This window comes from Apium graveolens, chromosome 7 (assembly GCF_009905375.1).
Source record: "Apium graveolens cultivar Ventura chromosome 7, ASM990537v1, whole genome shotgun sequence".
In the NCBI taxonomy this organism is placed as follows: Eukaryota; Viridiplantae; Streptophyta; class Magnoliopsida; order Apiales; family Apiaceae; genus Apium; species Apium graveolens.
The window spans coordinates 196650212-196666994 of record NC_133653.1 but is presented as its reverse complement, the minus strand read 5'-3'; the positions used below and the strand labels follow the sequence as shown (position 1 = coordinate 196666994).

The 16783-nt window shown below is 39.9% G+C and overlaps 2 protein-coding genes across 2 annotated transcripts; one reads left to right on the top strand and one right to left on the bottom strand.

Annotated features, from left to right (window-relative positions):
* The first annotated feature begins 3915 nt into the window (after positions 1–3915).
* LOC141672485 (uncharacterized) lies at positions 3916–7792 on the top strand. Its single transcript, XM_074479098.1, has 3 exons — positions 3916–6688; positions 6833–7005; positions 7098–7792. Exons 1-3 carry the CDS (start codon positions 4018–4020, stop codon positions 7410–7412), a joined length of 3159 nt encoding a protein of 1052 aa, XP_074335199.1. The 5' UTR covers positions 3916–4017; the 3' UTR covers positions 7413–7792.
* A 6434-nt stretch (positions 7793–14226) lies between these two features.
* On the bottom strand, positions 14227–16276 carry LOC141674313 (uncharacterized). Its single transcript, XM_074481039.1, has 2 exons — positions 15527–16276; positions 14227–15426 (listed from the first exon to the last, which is right to left on the bottom strand). Exons 1-2 carry the CDS (start codon positions 16274–16276, stop codon positions 14227–14229), a joined length of 1950 nt encoding a protein of 649 aa, XP_074337140.1.
* Between the last annotated feature and the right edge of the window lie 507 nt (positions 16277–16783).

Below are 16783 nucleotides of genomic sequence, written 5' to 3'. Positions count from 1 at the left end.
CTCTGAGTTATCGATAAACTAAAATTCATTAGATAACTCAGAATTATCGATAAGTCAAGTCAACAATGAAGTTTCAGAGATATCGACAAACCAACATGCCTATCGAGATGTCGAGTTCTCTACAGCTTAATTGGAGATCTCGAAGTGAAGAAATTTCTCTAAGTACAAAATTGCAGAACAATTCAATATCCAAGGTTGCAAATCAACAAATAATTCACATAGCTGGATTGACAAGTCTACAAAAAGCAACTTGAGGGATGTACAAGATCAATGGAAAAGATTAACTGACAGAGGAGATTAAAGTTAACACGGGATGCTAAAGATATGCTAAGCCAGAAATGGAAGATTTGCTTTTCTATAAATAGAAATGACAAGTGACAGTTTAAAAAAGCTTATAACATGTTTATTATCCTCTGTGTAAACCAGCAGTTAACTGAGTTATAAAGTTAACACTGGTCCTCTAGTAAAAAAAAACAATCTAGATAGAAAATCTGGTAATTCTCTCTCAAGAAAGAAGCTAAGTTCTAAAACAAGAACTTAGAGATTTTGTAGCTAAACACTGCTTGATTTTTAATATAAAATTAAGTGAGTTTTGAAGATATTTGCTTTACATATTTGCACAGTTATTTATGTTTAACATCTATTCTACTAAATCATTGATAACAACCAACTGCTAAAGCCAAAGTCGATCAAAAATCAAATATTTAAGCCAAAACACATTCACCCCCCCTCTGTGTTGTATTCATACCTAACAAGTGGTATCTGAGCAAAATCTGAAAGTAAACAGGTTAGATCTTGGAAAAACGAATACACAGAAAATCAGTAGTATCAAGATTCCTCCATTTGATAAGGCCAACTACACTTTATGGAAAAAGAAAATGTTGCTGTTTATAAGAATGGCCAATCACCTTTACATTGGTATCCTCAAGAATGGGCCCTTCACTCCTGTAGTTAGAGTTGAGGAAACCACAGATGGAGATATGGTTATTCCAACTCATTATGCTCCCAAGGATCCCTCTGAGTATACTAAACCTGAAAGAGAGAAAGTTTCCCTAGACAGTGCTTTGCAACTGATACTAATTGAGTCACTTGTCAATGTAATGTATAATAACATTATCAACAGCGACACTGCTAAACAGATCTGGGAAAAGATTGAGATATTCTGTGAAGAAACTGAGGAGGTTAGGTCAAATCAAAGAAGGATATTGATTTCTCAGTATGAGGGTTTTATGGCTAAACCAAAGGAGGGTATTACTGATGTGTTTGAAAGGTTTAATAAGCTAATAAATGACTAGTAGCTTCATGATAAATTTTATGATGTCGAAGAAGTGAATTTGAAGTTCTTACTTACTCTCCCCGATCATTTGGAACAAAAGATCTCTGCAATCAGAGAAGGAAGAGATTTGAGTAGAATCACACTGGAAGTGCTCTATGGGGTTCTGAAAACTTATGAACTTGAAATGATTCAAAAGAAATCATTAAGGGCCGGTCAAAGATATGTACTGGACGACTCAAGTGCACTAATTCTGAATGATGGCCAGACCTCTAATGATGAGCAAAGATTCCAAACTCCAGAAATTTCTACAAGTGAGAAAAGTGTCAATGACACTAAAGAGTAAGTCATACTGGAATTGGATGAAGAAGATGAGTTCTACACTCTTGATGAGCTTGATGAGCTAGACAAATCAATGGCTTACTTGGCTAGAAAATTCTCTAATATTAGAGTGAAGAAACCAAGATTCTTCAACAGCAAAGGACAGTCCTTCAACAAAGACAGCAGCTGGAAAGGAAAAGGAAAGTACACTCCTGATAGCAAAACTGGCTACAAAACTGGATCTGTTGATAGATCAAACATAAGGTGCTTTAACTGTGATGAGTTGGGCTATTTTGCTACAGAATGTAGGAAACCCAAGAAGGCAAAGAAAGACAAAGCCTATCTTGAATTGGAAGCATAGTATGATGCTCTTCTAAAGAAGCAACAAGGGAAAGCTTATATTGCTGAGGGCAAGAGCTGGGATGATTCAGATAATGATGAAGATGAAGAAGTTGGAAACTATGCACTCATGGCCTTGGAGCAAGGAGACTCTTCATCATCTAAATCACAAGTACCAGCTCTTACCACAATTGATTTAAATGTGAGTCAATATAAGGAAATTGTTGAAAAGATGAGCACAGAAATGTTCCACATTCATACAAGCATGGTTGCTGCAAATGAGGAAGTTAGCAGATTGAAAAAGATCAATGAAAAACTTGAGAGTGAAAAACAAGAGACTGAATTGTTGCTGGTTGAGCTTGATGCTACTAGGCAAGAAAATGCATACTTAAAGAACAAATTAAAGGGTGCAAGTAAAATTGAAGCAGTATTGAGAGAAAGGTTGGAGAAGAATGAAGTGAAGCTGAAATCCTTCAAAAATGCTTCTGATTTGATTGGCCAATATCATGAAAAGAACAAGCCATGTGCAAACATTTCCATTGGTCTTGATTATGAGGGTTTGAACAACAAAAAGAAGTCTGTCAGTGACAAAGGAAAATCAACTGAAACTAAGGATGTTCCAATTATTTAGAAGAAAGTTGAATCACCTTTGTTCAAGGCATGTGAAGTGAACTTCAGTGAAGAAGAGTTGATTATCAAACAGGAGATAACTGATGAGGACAAGGAAAAGAAAAATGATGAGACAACTCAGTCTTCCATCTTTGTTGAAACACCAAAGGACAATCAAGAAACTAAGGAGCCTGTAGAGGAGATTAAAGCTGAACAGGTCAAAAAGAAAAAAAAGAATAGAAATGGAAAGATTGGGATAAACAAAAGCAATAATTTTGCTTATGTTGCAGATGCTCCCAGAAAGAGGTGTGAGAATTGTGGATCAATGAATCACCTAACTCATCTTTGTAAAAAGACTGTTAGCAATACACCTGAAGGAGTCTGCAAGTACAATGAAGCTAAGGCTAATGATCCCTATTCATTCTGTGACAAGTTTGACTGCATTCCCTGCCACATGAAAGTGATGAAGAGTTCCCACAAATTGAGAATTGATCTCATAGAATCAAAAATTGGTTTTGTATCTGAAAGGGAGAATGCTCAACAGTCTATGAATTCCATTTTATCTCAAAATTCACATTCTACTTCTGCAAAATCATTTAACAAGAAGAAAGTGCCCAACACAGTTTGGGTAGCTAAACACAATTAATCCTCATTGTGTGCAGGGCAAAAGAAAGAAGGTCATATGGATCATTGACAGTGGATGTTCCAGGCATATGACATGTGATAAGGCCCTGCTATCACAATTTGAGGAGATGGCTGACCCTTTGGTGACCTTTGGAGACAACATCAAATGATTCATAATGGGATATGGTAAGATTGTTTCTGGAAATATTGTCATTAAAGATGTAGCACTAGTTAGCTATAATACCACAATAATTTCGAATGTTATAACCTTTAATCCATCATTTACATTAATTACTACCGTTATAACTTTTAATCATAATTAATGCTTTTTCATTTATGAGAAATTTAGGTTATTCTTACCTACTTATTGTATGAGTAAAAATATTCACTAAAATCTATTTTTCAAATTAAAACTATGATGGTTGCATCTTTGAGATTACCCAAAAAACTTTGGAAAACATATTAGCAAAATGAAAAATTACTTATTACAAAACGAAAACGAATGGAGAACTAGATTAAATAATTGTAATTTTCTTATAAAAGAAATTATCTTCACACAAAATTCAGAAACTCCGGCCCTAAATTTGTATTAGATTTAGGTAAGTAATTGCAATTAATTTGAAACCCGCAATATATATATATATATATCGTTATCTCCGTATATACTTGCACAAATCAGACGTGTCCGCTCTCTACGTTGCTGCTCAGCTTCGGAACAGTCATCATCATTTTCCAAAGGTTTTCTTCTTCTCTTTGTCTTTATCCACTTATACAAAATTTATTTATTTATTTATTTATTTATTTTTACATACATATGTTGTGTGTGTGTTTTTTAGTACTTGATAATAGTGATGGATTTACTAGAGAAGTTTAATGGGGTTATGAAAGAAAATCAAAGTAAAAAAGCAAGTGTAGGGAAAGCCTTACATTCACTACTAGTTGAGTGGAAGAATCTCGATCACGCAGATTCTTCCACTCAACGACTGTTACAAGATTTCTGCACTAATATTCAATCGAGACAGGAGGAGTTGAATAGTGTGCAGGAATCTTGTAACACCACTAGTCGAGAGCTCGATGAGATGACTAAAAATTTGGATGAGAGAGTTGAGGAGGTTGAGAGGAGAGAGAAGGGTTTAAGGGTAATGCATGAGGAGGTGGAGAAAAAAATGAAGGATTTGGGTTTTGTTAAGGAGGGTTTGGATAAGGATTTGAGGGATTTTGAGGAGAGGAGGAAGGTGAATGTGGGGGTTTACGAGAAGTTTTGTTTCGAGAAGAGGGAGTTTGAGAGGGTTAAGGTTTTGATTGAGGGGAGATTTCAGGAGGTTGAGGTTAAGGAGAAGGGTGTGGAGGATTGCGAAAGGGAATTAAAGAGGGGTTTGGTTGAGTTGGATGAGAAATTGAAGAATGTGGTCGAGAAGGAGGAAGAATTTGAGGTGAAGGAGAAGAGTATAAAAATCCGTGAAATTAAGCTGGCAAAGTTTATGGCTGATAGTGATTTTAAAATGGAGAATGCAGTAAGGATGGAAAAAGAAGTTGAATTAAAGGAGAGGAGTGTGGGGAATCGTGAAGTTGAATTAGAAAGAAGTCTGGTCGAGTTGGAGGAGAAAATGAAGATTTTGGTAGAGAAGGAGAAAGATGTTAAATTGAAGGAGAGGAGTGTTGTAAATCGTGAAATTGAATTGAATAGGGGTTTGATTGAACTTGAGGCGAAGATGAAGAATCTGGTAGAGAAGGAGAAAGATGTTGGATTGAAGGAGAAGTGTGTTGTAAATCGTGCAATTGAGTTGGATAGGGGTTTAATTGAACTTGAGGCAAAGATGAAGAATCTGGTAGAGAAGAAAAAAGATGTTGGATTGAAGGAGAAGTGTGTTGTAAATCGTGCAATTGAGTTGGATAGGGGTTTGATTGAATTTGAGGCGAAGATGAAGTATCTGGGAGAGAAGGAGAAAGATGTTGGATTAAAGGAGAAGAGTGTTGAAAATCGTGAAATTGAATTGGATAGGGGTTTGATTGAATTTGAGGCGAAGATGAAGAATCTGGTGGAGAAGGAGAAAGAAGTAGAAATAAAGGTCAAGAGTATTGAAAATCACGAAATTGAATTAGATAGGGGCCTGGTTGAGTTTAATGTGAAAATGAAAAATGTGAACGAGGAGGAGAAAGGTCCTGAGATGGAGAGGGTTATTGAAAATCACAAGTTTGACGAGAAGATGAGGAATTTGGTAGAGAAGGAGAAAGAGGCTGAATTGAAGGCGAAGAATGTAAGAAATCTTGAAACTGAAGTTGATGTGGATGAGTTTGATGAGAAAATGAAGAATGTGGTAGAGAAGGAGAAAGCGGTTCAATTAAAGGAGAAAGCAGTTGAATTGAAGGTGAAGAGTACTGAAAATCGCGAAAACGAACTTGATGAACTTTTGGGAGAAATTGATTTGTCAATGAAGAATGTGATGGAGAAGGAGAAGAGTGTCGAAATTCGTGAGATTGAATTAAATAAGAGTTTGGTTGAGTTTGGTGTGAAAATGCAGAATATTATAGAAAAGGAGAAAGAACTTGAACTGAAGGTGAAGAAGTATAAAAAGCGCAAGACTGAATTAGACTACGCTTGGTTTGAATTTGATTTGTCAACGAAAAAAGCGAAAAAGAAGGAGAGAAAACTTGAGGAGAAGAAGAGGAAGTTCAAAAAACGTAAAACTGAATTGTTAGATATGGAAAAAGAATTTGAATTGAAGGAGAAGAGTTATGAAAATCGCAACAGTGAACTAGAAGGGGCATTAGTTGAGTTTGATTGGATGATAAAAGATATGAAAGAAAAGGAAAAAAAAATTGAAATGAAGGAAAAGATCATCGAAAATCGCAAATCTGAAATTGTGCTCAAGGAGAATGAAGTAAATTTAAAACAAATTTCATTTGAAGAAAGATGCCAAAAACTTGAACTGGAGAAGGAGAAGTTGGAGGAGCAAATAATAGAACTTGAAGTGAAAAACAGAAGATCCAGGAATGTTGATCCCTCAGTTGTGAAACCCGAGCCGTGGAGCGATGATGGTTCATATGCTGATATTAAATTTTCTGTTACTATGGATGGAAATAGTTTACTTCTGTACTTGATCAACCATGAAAAGGATCTTGATGCAATGACTGATGAAGTGTACATGGCACTTGGGAAATCAAGGGATGCTGCAAAACTAGTTTTAGATGCAATGCAAGGCTTTTATGCCACAAAAGAAGTTAATAAGTTTAAAGAGGATAGAATTTACAGAAGCAGCATTCTCTTGTTGGAGCAGTTGAGGAGAATTTCTCCTCATATTCAGTCATATATTAGAAAAGCAGCATTAGAACTTGCCAGAAAATGGAAAGAAAAAATGAAAAGCTCAATGGAGGTTATTGTTTTCTTCCAACTCTTATTTTCCTACAAATTGGGGTCTTCTTTTCAACCAGAAGAGTTCTTAAGCCTCTTTGAGGTTATCGATCAGCCCACACCAATTTCAGAAATATTCCAGCTCCTTGGTTACATGGGAAAAGTCAGTGGTAATTTTTTCTTAATCGCTTTTTGTAGATAATGCTCATAATTCAATTGATGTGTCATAAGTGTTGAATAATTTTTTTTTCTTCTAGATCAATCCAATAGAAAATTTTCATGCCATATTTTTTATGTGATCTTGATGTTAACAGATCTCATAATAAGCCTCATTCAAAAGGGGAACCGGCTTCAGGCCATACGGTACATTTTTGAATTTAAGCTTGTTGGGAAGTTCCCGCCAGTGCCTATCCTAAAAGATCATATAAGCTTCAACAAACTGCTTGCTGAAGAAATACACGAGGAGAAAACCTTTGATGAACCAGAAGTATGTTGTTTTAACATTTCTTGCTACATTCTTTTTAGTCTTTTAATTCAACTGCCAGGCTGAGTTCATACTTGTTTCAACTTTTATAACAGGTAAATGCTATAGGCAACCAACTAGCTTCCCTCAGAGAAGTTGTCAAGTGCATTGAAGACCATAAGCTTGAGGATGAATATCCTCCTGAAAGTCTTTTAGCACGAATTCAGCAGCTGAAAGAGCAGTCCGAGAAAAACACAAAAAGAGCTAATATGCCTAAGAAGTGTGGAAAGAAACGACATGCTGCAGGCTCAGATCCTGGCCCTAAAGCTCAAAAGGAATTGCGTGACGGGAAACGTAGACATAGTGAACCACTACTAGAAACTTCCTTAAATGTTTCGCCTCCGGCTCTTCACTCGACGACAATTCCTTAAACTCTCTTATATGCAGAAAAATATCGTGCCTTCTGTATTCAATCTGCACAATGAACTATATGGCTGAGTTGGTTCCAGAATTTGTCTTGTATAGCAGCAGTATTTAATTGGTGCCAAGTGTTAAAGAACGGTAACAAAATGCTATACATCTCCGAGCTTTTGCAGAGCTCACGAGTTCGTTCAGTCATACGGGCCCTGGATCTGACCCCTAAAAGCCTTTATGTTCAAGATGAATGAAGACATTCTCACGGACTTGTCTAGTGATGATTTCTGATGTCTTGCTGGGTCCCAGAGGCCTAAATATTCCTAGTAATGGGCACAGTCTGTATTCGGTTATGTAAATGTTGACTGTTCTTGTATATACTACCATGTTTATGTTTTGGATTTGCCTAGCCCTTATTTTCAAATTTTTGCTTGGGTCTTGTTAATAATGCATTAAATCCTTTGGTGACTCTAAAATTTGAGTTCTGGAGAAAAATTTCGCTGAATATTATTGATATCCCAAGTAGTGATTAATTGTATGACAGCTTGGGGTGAAAAGTACCACATGAGATGCATTTCACAAATGCGTATATGGGCTTTAAATCACGGGATATTACGCTGGTGTACACGTCTCTGATACGACTGTGTGCATGTTTGAGAGATGAATCTCTGAAATGCGAAACTCTAAATTTTGTAAGGTATGCATGTCATGTTAGAGATGCGGTGATACGAAAGAGTGAGGCTAGTAATATTGCTGGAAAAAGTTATTTCTATGTTCATTTACCTGACCTGACCTGATTTAGTGGGAACACAGCCGGAAACCAGACCCTTTGTATTGCAAGAAGATATGATGATAGCATGTGAAATCCATAGTTGGGATGAGGCAAGTGCTAAAGATGACAGAGTGCTGGCTGAATACAAAGCAGCTAAAGCAACAAGCAAGCATCTCTTCTTTCCTTGTAAGCTACTTTCTCCAATCCACTCTTTGTAATATGCTATTATTCATTCCACTTGATGGTTGACAAGATAAAATGGGGAAATTTAGGACACGAAATGTTAAGCCCGTATTGCTAATTATAGTAGTTGTTGACGGAGGAATCTGGTAACAACAAAGATTGAGGTTTCTCGCCGGAACTAAGATCTGTGACGGTGGTTCTTTGCCGGAAACTTAAGCCGTGTGTGGTTGATTGTGGTTGTTTTAGGCTGAGAGTGATCAGAGTAAGTGGTGGCTCTCTTATCAGCTCTCAACTTTTTACCCTCTCAATGTGCCTACGTACCCTTTTATATAGGGATCAAGCCTGACGTAGTTCTCGTAGAACAAGAAGTCTAATGAGTTTAGACTTCTTACTCCTAAACCCAGTAGAAGCCCATCCGATATCCATCTTCCGCCAGCTTTAGGAATGTCCAACTATGAGGCCCAACCGCGAAGGCCCAAGGCTCGTCCGTAATCGTAGGACTTCACGGATAGTGCATCTCCCTGCGCAAGGATAACACTCCGCTACAGCTATCTCCCTTGATTTACGAACGCAGGTATAGCCACGGTTCACCCCAAGTGCCAGACGCGTCCCTGTCCCCCGAATGAGGATAACCCACCAGATAGCAGGACAGGTGATCCCAAGCTCTTGGGTGCAAAGTGCAGGATGACTCCAAAGTTCCCCAACGAGGACACCCGTTGAATACAAGAACAGAGTTCCCAAAGCACACACCAAAGTTAACCCCGCATCCCCAACGAGGACACCCGTTGAATACAGGAGGAGGCCTTCAATCATCAGGCATACCCCTGGAGGCCTTCTAGCTTCTCACGGACATCCCCCTCCTTGACCGTCTCAAGGAGGGAATTCTTCAAAGAGTACCTGCAACAAATACGTTAGTAAAAATAACTTCCATTGCTCCTCCCATGCAAGCTCTGTCCTAAACTCATCCAAAGTATATAGAACAAAAACAGGACGCGTCCTAACCTTTTGGGCGCGTCCTCACCTTCATAAATCCAATCATGTTTCCTCATCAATCATTCCTTATAGCATGCAAAACCACAGGACGCGTCCTAGTGGAGACAAGCGCGTCCCACCTCTTTCATTGCCACAAGATCACGTTTACCAGGTAATTTTCCTAATGTTGACGCGTCAACCAAAAGTGGGCGCGTCCATATCCAAGCCTTTTTGTTACCAGAATATAAAGCACCAAATTAAATATACGCGCGTCCTATGTGTTAGGACGCGTCCTATCCTTCCATAACGCAGCATCGGGTTTGATCGTATGTAATCCGCATTTGACCCGAATCAACTCAATGCCAAATTTCGGATATAACAACTACCCCCAAATTCCACTTGCAGTTAAAAACAAGATTGGAATTTTTATCCTACAATCCAAGCAATGAAATTTGGTTCACAGGACGCGTCTAAAGCACAGGACGCATCTTGCCTTTACTCTGTACTCGTAACAGACAGTTGTCCTCCACGTCAGCTATATCTTCCCCTATAAATACCCAGAGGCGTAACCGTCATTTTCATCCTTCACCTTCTCAGAAAACCACCATCACCGTCGCCTCTAAACTTTGAGCTCAAAACCCCGACGATTTAGCCGGCCATTTCCTGATTTCTTTAGCTCAATCCACTCCTCAACTCAAAAGGTACATAAATCTCCTCTTATTTATTTATTTGGCCAAATACATTGATTTTAATGAGCAAGAAACCGTTCATATGCTTTATGTTCATATCAACTGCTCTTCATGTTCGTTTGTATGTATATATGTATGTATAGGTAAATATAACACGTTTAGCTTCCCTGATCTCCCAACTACATGTTTCTAGGATTTATCATATTTCCCCCAAATTGCTAACAGTCGATTAATATTCCTCCGCATCATAACCACGTAGGACGCGCCTTCCCGTCAAGGCGCGTCTTATTTTCCTTTGATAAAGGCATATGTTTAAGCCGTTTTAACTAAAGGTCATATAAGGGCAACACCTTACTAGGACGCGTGTTGATAGTGGATTTCATACGATAGATTCTTAGGACGCGTCCTCTAATATCTCTAGCATCTTCCTTATGGTTCATTCATTCACCATCTTTTTTCTTCTTTTTTTTAACATATGGACGCGTCCTCAAATATTTATTCATTCTCTTGCAGCCGGAGGACGCGTCTTCCTTCTCACCATTTCATCCATTCAAAGCCCTCAACAAACGCCTTGGAATCTACTCCCCACATCTGATCACTTTTAAACCCGACTTTCCCGAAATCCACAGGACGAACTCCTTCCTTAGAGCAGAAAGACGCGTCTTTGGTTCCCTTAAATCAAAAAACTCAATAATGTCTGATTCCAGCTCCGATTCCATGGACCATGTTCCCATAAGTTCAAGAATGGAAAAGAAGGGAGTCAAAAGGCAAAGAACTCCAATTCTCCATACAAGGGCCGCCATCGAAGATTGGACGGACGACGAAATTATCCCCACTACAAGCCAAAAACCTCAAGGAATGGTTATTTCTGATATGGACGCGTCAAACACGCATGACGCGTCATCTTCTCAGGGCGCGGCTCCTTTTGGGGACGCGTCCCCACACAGTGTAAGTGAGTTCGAAAGAAGGATTCCTGACCCTGAGACATATCCCGTATCTCCTCAAAAGTCCGATCCTCCCCTAGAGCATTTGGAACCTTCAGATGTAGAAATAGATTGTGACTGGGCGAGGCTCGGTACCCTTACTGAAGCAGAGAAGAATGCCAGAAGGAAAAAAGAGGGTAAGCTGGCATGCGTAGCTCTTGATTCTACTGCGTCTGACCTGGAAATCCAGTGGCACATGAAATACTATGACATGGAAGGCATCTGGGCGCGCCCTCTTCGAACCATGAGGCCACATATTTTTAACATTGGGAATCAAAGGATCCCCCGAATGGTGCTTACTCCAAAGTTGATTTCTCTAGGTGTGGGCGCGCCCTTGCACCCATATATCAAAAAGATCTCGAAGTGGTATGACGTCGCCCCAATCCAACTATCTCCAAACTCATATAAGCTAGCTTGGGCTTTGTTCATGATGTACCACAACCTCAGGCTGGGCGCGCCCTCGATGAAAGAATTCAGCTTTTTTTACAGCATCAGAAAATCAATTCCCGGGTACCATTTTCTGGTTGTCAACAAATGGTTGAACAACAAGGGATTTAATGAAGGAAAAATTAGCCACGAGAGAGACTGGAAGGAGCCATTTTTCTACATTTATGACGTCAGAAGGACGCGCGTTCGCTTCAACTTGGAACCAAGTAAGCGATTACCAAAGCCTTTCTTCAATCACTGGGCGGGTCCTCTTGATTGGGCGCGTCCTATTTTATTTACTTTTTTAACAAACTCTTCGTTCCTCTTTTTAACAACTTATAACTATCTTTTATCTTTAGACAAAAGAGTTCAGAAGGAATTAACAGGAAAAAGGAAAAAGAGAGCAGATAAAGTCCTTCAATATGCAGAAAAGCACTTTAACCTCAAGGACATGATTATAAAAGACAACCTTAAGCTGGTGGGCGCGTTGTCTTCCCGGGTTGGCTCTATCTGCAAGTTTCGTGAATTTCACAACGGCAAACCTGTTCTCACAACCTCAGAAAAAACCAGGGGCCTTAGTACCACGGAGGTGATCGAAATCGACATTAGTAAGCAATTCGACTTAGAACAAGGTAAGTTTAAGTGAGGGAGGACGCGTCATTAACTTTGGACGCGTCCACAGCTACAAAAATTAGCTCCCCATTCCAAAAAATATTAACTTACATAAGAATCAAAGGTGTTTCATGCACATACATCTGCTAAGGGCGCGTTTTCTCACAGGACGCGTCCCGCTTATCCTATATTCCTATAGCTCGTGTTTTATAACCTGTCATAGCCAACGTTTCTAGGCAGGGCGCGCCATTTTTGTAGGGCGCGTCTTCCTTTGCCTGACACATACATGCATTACTCGTGTCTTTCATTTTCCTTGTTAGATCTTTACGATTTTATACATTTTGGTTGCCATCTTTTAATGTACCTTCTTACTTAAATCTGCCATGCATGTAGAATTTTATATCACAACATGGGCGCGTCTTGTTCCGTGGACGCGTCTTAATGCATTTAACTAATATCTTTTCTTGTTTAAATCACAGATATGGCCTCACTCCCCAAAGGATTCGCAATTGGGGCTTCCAAAAAACTAAGGGCAAGGAAACAGGCTCCTACAAAGGTTGATTCAAAGGCAAAAACCCCACCTCCTATCGCAACTCCTTCTCCTCCTCCCAAGATAATCGACACCACTGTGCTAAATATTCCCGAAAGGGTGGAGGACGCGCCCTCAAAGCGTCAAAAGACTGTCCCTGATGACCAGTCTTTCGTTCTCAGATACCTGGGCGCGTCCTCGGTTGGTGACTTTTCCGAGGATGAAGTGAGAGGTTGGACCTTCGGGACTGAGCAACAAACAGAGGAGGCTATGGTCAGGGCTGCAGCCGAGCTTCACCTGCATGCCAGGCAGAGTGCTAACATGGCTGCCAGGCTTAGGGTGCGTCTTGCCGTTACAGACACTGCAAAGAGCCAGGCCGAAGACAAAGTTAAATCCCTGGAGAGATACATTACCCTGCTTGCCCAAGAGAAAGATGCTGAAATCAGATGCCTGGAGGGGGAGAGGACGCGTCTAGAAACAGAAAAAGCTATTTTGGAAGGCAATGTCTCCTCAATAGAGAAGCAAATGGACAGCGTCATCGCCCTGAATTCCACCATGCAGCTAGAGCTTGACACCCTGAATGATGATAGGCTGCATGGATGGACAGAGGAGAAAAAGCTAGTTTACCAGCACAGCTTCCAGGCTGAGTTTGAAGAATGGTGCTCTGGGTTCATTGCCAACGACCCAGAGTATACATTCTCAAAGTTTGATGCAGATACCCAGATATGGGTAAATGATTTCAGGGTCAGGGCCGCGGACTCCATCAAGAACGAAAGGATTTTTCTAGGCTTAGAGGAAGAGGACGCGTCCCCTAATCCTGCTCCACTTCAGACTCAGCCTCCCCCTGCAGAAGACCAAGACAAGCCACAGGACGCGCCTCCTACTTAGGACGCGTCCTTTATCTTTTATGTACTTGAACTATTTTAAGGGTGCGGGCCCCTTGAAGCCTTGCAAGTTGTAAAGACTATTTTTGAACATTCACTTGCACTTCTTTTTTAGTCAAGTAGTCATTTATATGGGCGCGCCTTGTGTTAAGGGCGCGTCATCTTTGACTAATTGTTATTATTTTTCCGTCAAGCAAATATCCACTGTGGGCGCGTCCTCTCTAGCTAGACGCGTCTTTGTTTGTTCCGGAAAGTGCATGAGCACGGCACTACGCTGTACTTATGTATTTAACCAAGGCACAAGGCACAATGGGGCGCTTCCTAACTGTTTGACATACCTTAACGTTATCTTTCAGACATATTTTCTCTCCGGGAGAACGCGTCCTCGGTAGGGACTTGTGTTTTTTTTTAAATTAATAAAACATTCAACTGAAAGAGCATCAACCAATATTACTTGGGCGCGTCCTTGGAAATAGTACACTTCCTAGTTCCATTTTTACTCAAGTTCTATTGTTCCTTTTAGCAGCCACTACTTCAGTTAACATCCACATAGAACTATCAATCAAGACGCGCCTCACCTTTTTTTTTTTTTTGCTAAATTGCTTTATAGATAGAGAAAAGGAATAATCAAGGGATTCACCCTATGATCTATGACAAGCCATAGATAAAACTATCTATAACCAATCTTAAGGAAAGATTGGAGATAGAAAGCACAAAAGCAGCAAAGAAACTACAACAAATAAACAACTACAAGCTAGAACAAGTACAAACAGGCTACAAATTACAGCAGCAGGAGATCTGGTCTGGAACAAATAACTGCATTGAACCAGTCTGAAGAAGTCAGCCGTGCTTTAATATCTTGAACCATTCCATGCAGTAACTTCATTGGCCCGAACATACCTTTTCCATGAGCCCTCGCATTCCGTTCTCTCCATATATGATAACAAAACACCTGGGCATAACAAGCAGCTATCATTCCTTTGGCTTTATCTTTCAACTCTGCGATATTCTCCAGGAAATCTGTCCAGGAAGCATGATCAACCGAGATACCAAGATGACCAAATAGCTCCAACAGAATCCATCTACTATATGTACACTGCAGGAATAAATGTGTGGTGGTTTCTCTTCCCATAATGCATAGGAAGCACTGCTGAGTAGAAGCAATACCGAACCTATGAAGTCTGGCCAAGGTGTTGAGCCGGTTAAGGCAGGTAAGCCACTGATGGTGAGAAAATCTAGTAATTTGCAGCCTGTGCCAAATTTCTTTGTGCCATAGGACTGTTGGTTTCGAGTCACGGATGGAATTCCAAATGTTCCAAGTCCTGATCTTAGAAGCAGACACCCCATCCCAGAGAATGTGATCACTTCCACTAGAGTGAATTGTTGGAAGCTCTGGATCTTCGATCCAAGCAGTGAGCAGAGGAGCTGCGTGATGTATTCTCATGCTGGGTCTAGGAAACAGCCATTGCCCTGAATGAGTTACTGAAGCTACTGTAGCAGTGTGAGGCAATGAGCATTGATTAATAATGGGGGTAGAAATTGAGTTTGCTAGACAGAAAGATTTCCACCATGGGTCGAACCAAAGGGATAATGAGTCACCTGTGACAATATGATAAGAGATGTATTGAATTGCCACATTTCGAAGATTAAGAATTTTTCTCCAAATCCACGAACAATCTGTTGGGACTTTTATTATCCAGAAATACTTGTGTTTTAGAACAGTTCGATTAACCCAGGTTGCCCACAGAGTAGGAGATTTTATGATTACCTTCAAAAGGTGGTGAATCATACGAGCCTTGTTCCAATGAACCATATTTTTTAAACCCAGTCCTCCCTCTTCCTTTGGTAAGCAGATGTCATCCCATGCAACCTTAGCACCTCCTTTCTGATTAATGTTACCCTTCCAAAGGAATTTAGTAAGCATGGATTGAATATTGCGGTGCAAAACAGAAGGTAAAATAAAGTGGCTGCACCAGAATCCCTGGATAGCATATAGGACAGACTTGATCAACATAACTCTCCCAGCAAAAGAAAGAAGAAGATTAGCCCAAGAAAATCAGTCTTTCAGTCATTCTATTAACCAACGGCACACAATCATTGATGCAGAGTTGAGATGCAATCAACGGGACGCCCAGGAACTTCACCGGTAAGGACCCTCTAGGAATTGAGTAAGTAGAATCAAACCATGCAGCAAACTCCGAATCACAATTACAGAGAAAGCTAGTACTCTTATGCACACTAGGTTTTAACCCACTCCAAATCGAGAAAACAGCAAGATTATCCATGATGTGGGATACCGAATCCTTACATCCTCTAGCAAACAAAAGAACATCGTCAGCAAAGAACAAATGAGAAATGTTCAAGTCTTTGCATCTCCAGTGATGCTTATACCCAACAGGAGTCTTGGTTAATAAACATGAGAGGATATTCATGCTTAAGGAAAACAAATAAGGTGACAAAGGATCCCCTTGCCGAATACCCACCGTGCCTTTAAAGAACCCATGAATAATTCCATTCAACTTGACTGAATATCTAGGAGAGCAAATACAACCTCGAATCCAAGAAATCATTTCCACAGGCAAGTGAATTTTATGTAAAACTGTAACAATAAAATCCCAGTTTAGAGTATCAAAAGCTTTGTGAAGATCAATTTTGAGTGCACACCTCGAGGCCCCAGTCTCACGATCATATCCTCGAAACAACTCGTGAGCCAAGAGAATGTTATCAGAGATAGAACGGCCAGGGATGAAGGCTGATTGAGCGTCATTAACAATTCCTGACAATACCCGCTTTAACCGAGAGGCAATGATTTTTGATATACATTTGTACATTATAGTACACAAGGAAATTGGTCTGAATTCTTGCATTCAAGAAGGAGTAAGAACCTTAGGGATCAAGGAAATAAAAGTGGCATTAGTTCCAAGTGGCATCGTGCCTGTTGCAAAGAAATATTTCACTGCTTCACAGAAAGCAGTCCCAGTGATATCCCAGGTTGCCAAAAAGAATTCGACATTAACCCCATCAGGCCCTGGAGCTTTATTACGCTTCATTGACTTCAAAGTCAGGTAAATAATAGAATTGGTGATGGGGGCTCCCAAATCCCTGGCTTGATCGTCATTAATTCTCTTACAATCCACCGAACTGAGATTCAAATTATTTAAAACCGAAGCATTACTCATCAGATTTTGAAAATACTAAACTGCCACCTTAGCACATTCCACTTGCCCATGAACCATGTTCCCCTCCTCATCATGTAAGCTAAGAACCTTGTTAGTGTTCCAATTCACCTTGCATTGCTGGTGAAAAAAAGAGTTATTGCCATCCCCTTTATGCATCCA

Bases quoted from the DNA above. Each gene is read 5' to 3' on its own strand.
- LOC141672485 (XM_074479098.1), top strand. From the start codon at position 4,018: ATGGATTTACTAGAGAAGTTTAATGGGGTTATGAAAGAAAATCAAAGT. The intron at 6,689-6,832 runs GTAATTTTTTCT...TGATGTTAACAG, and splicing joins TTACATGGGAAAAGTCAGTG to ATCTCATAATAAGCCTCATT. The intron at 7,006-7,097 runs GTATGTTGTTTT...CTTTTATAACAG, and splicing joins AAACCTTTGATGAACCAGAA to GTAAATGCTATAGGCAACCA.
- LOC141674313 (XM_074481039.1), bottom strand. From the start codon at position 16,276: ATGTACAAATGTATATCAAAAATCATTGCCTCTCGGTTAAAGCGGGTA. The intron at 15,427-15,526 runs GTTAATAGAATG...TATGCTATCCAG, and splicing joins TCAATGATTGTGTGCCGTTG to GGATTCTGGTGCAGCCACTT.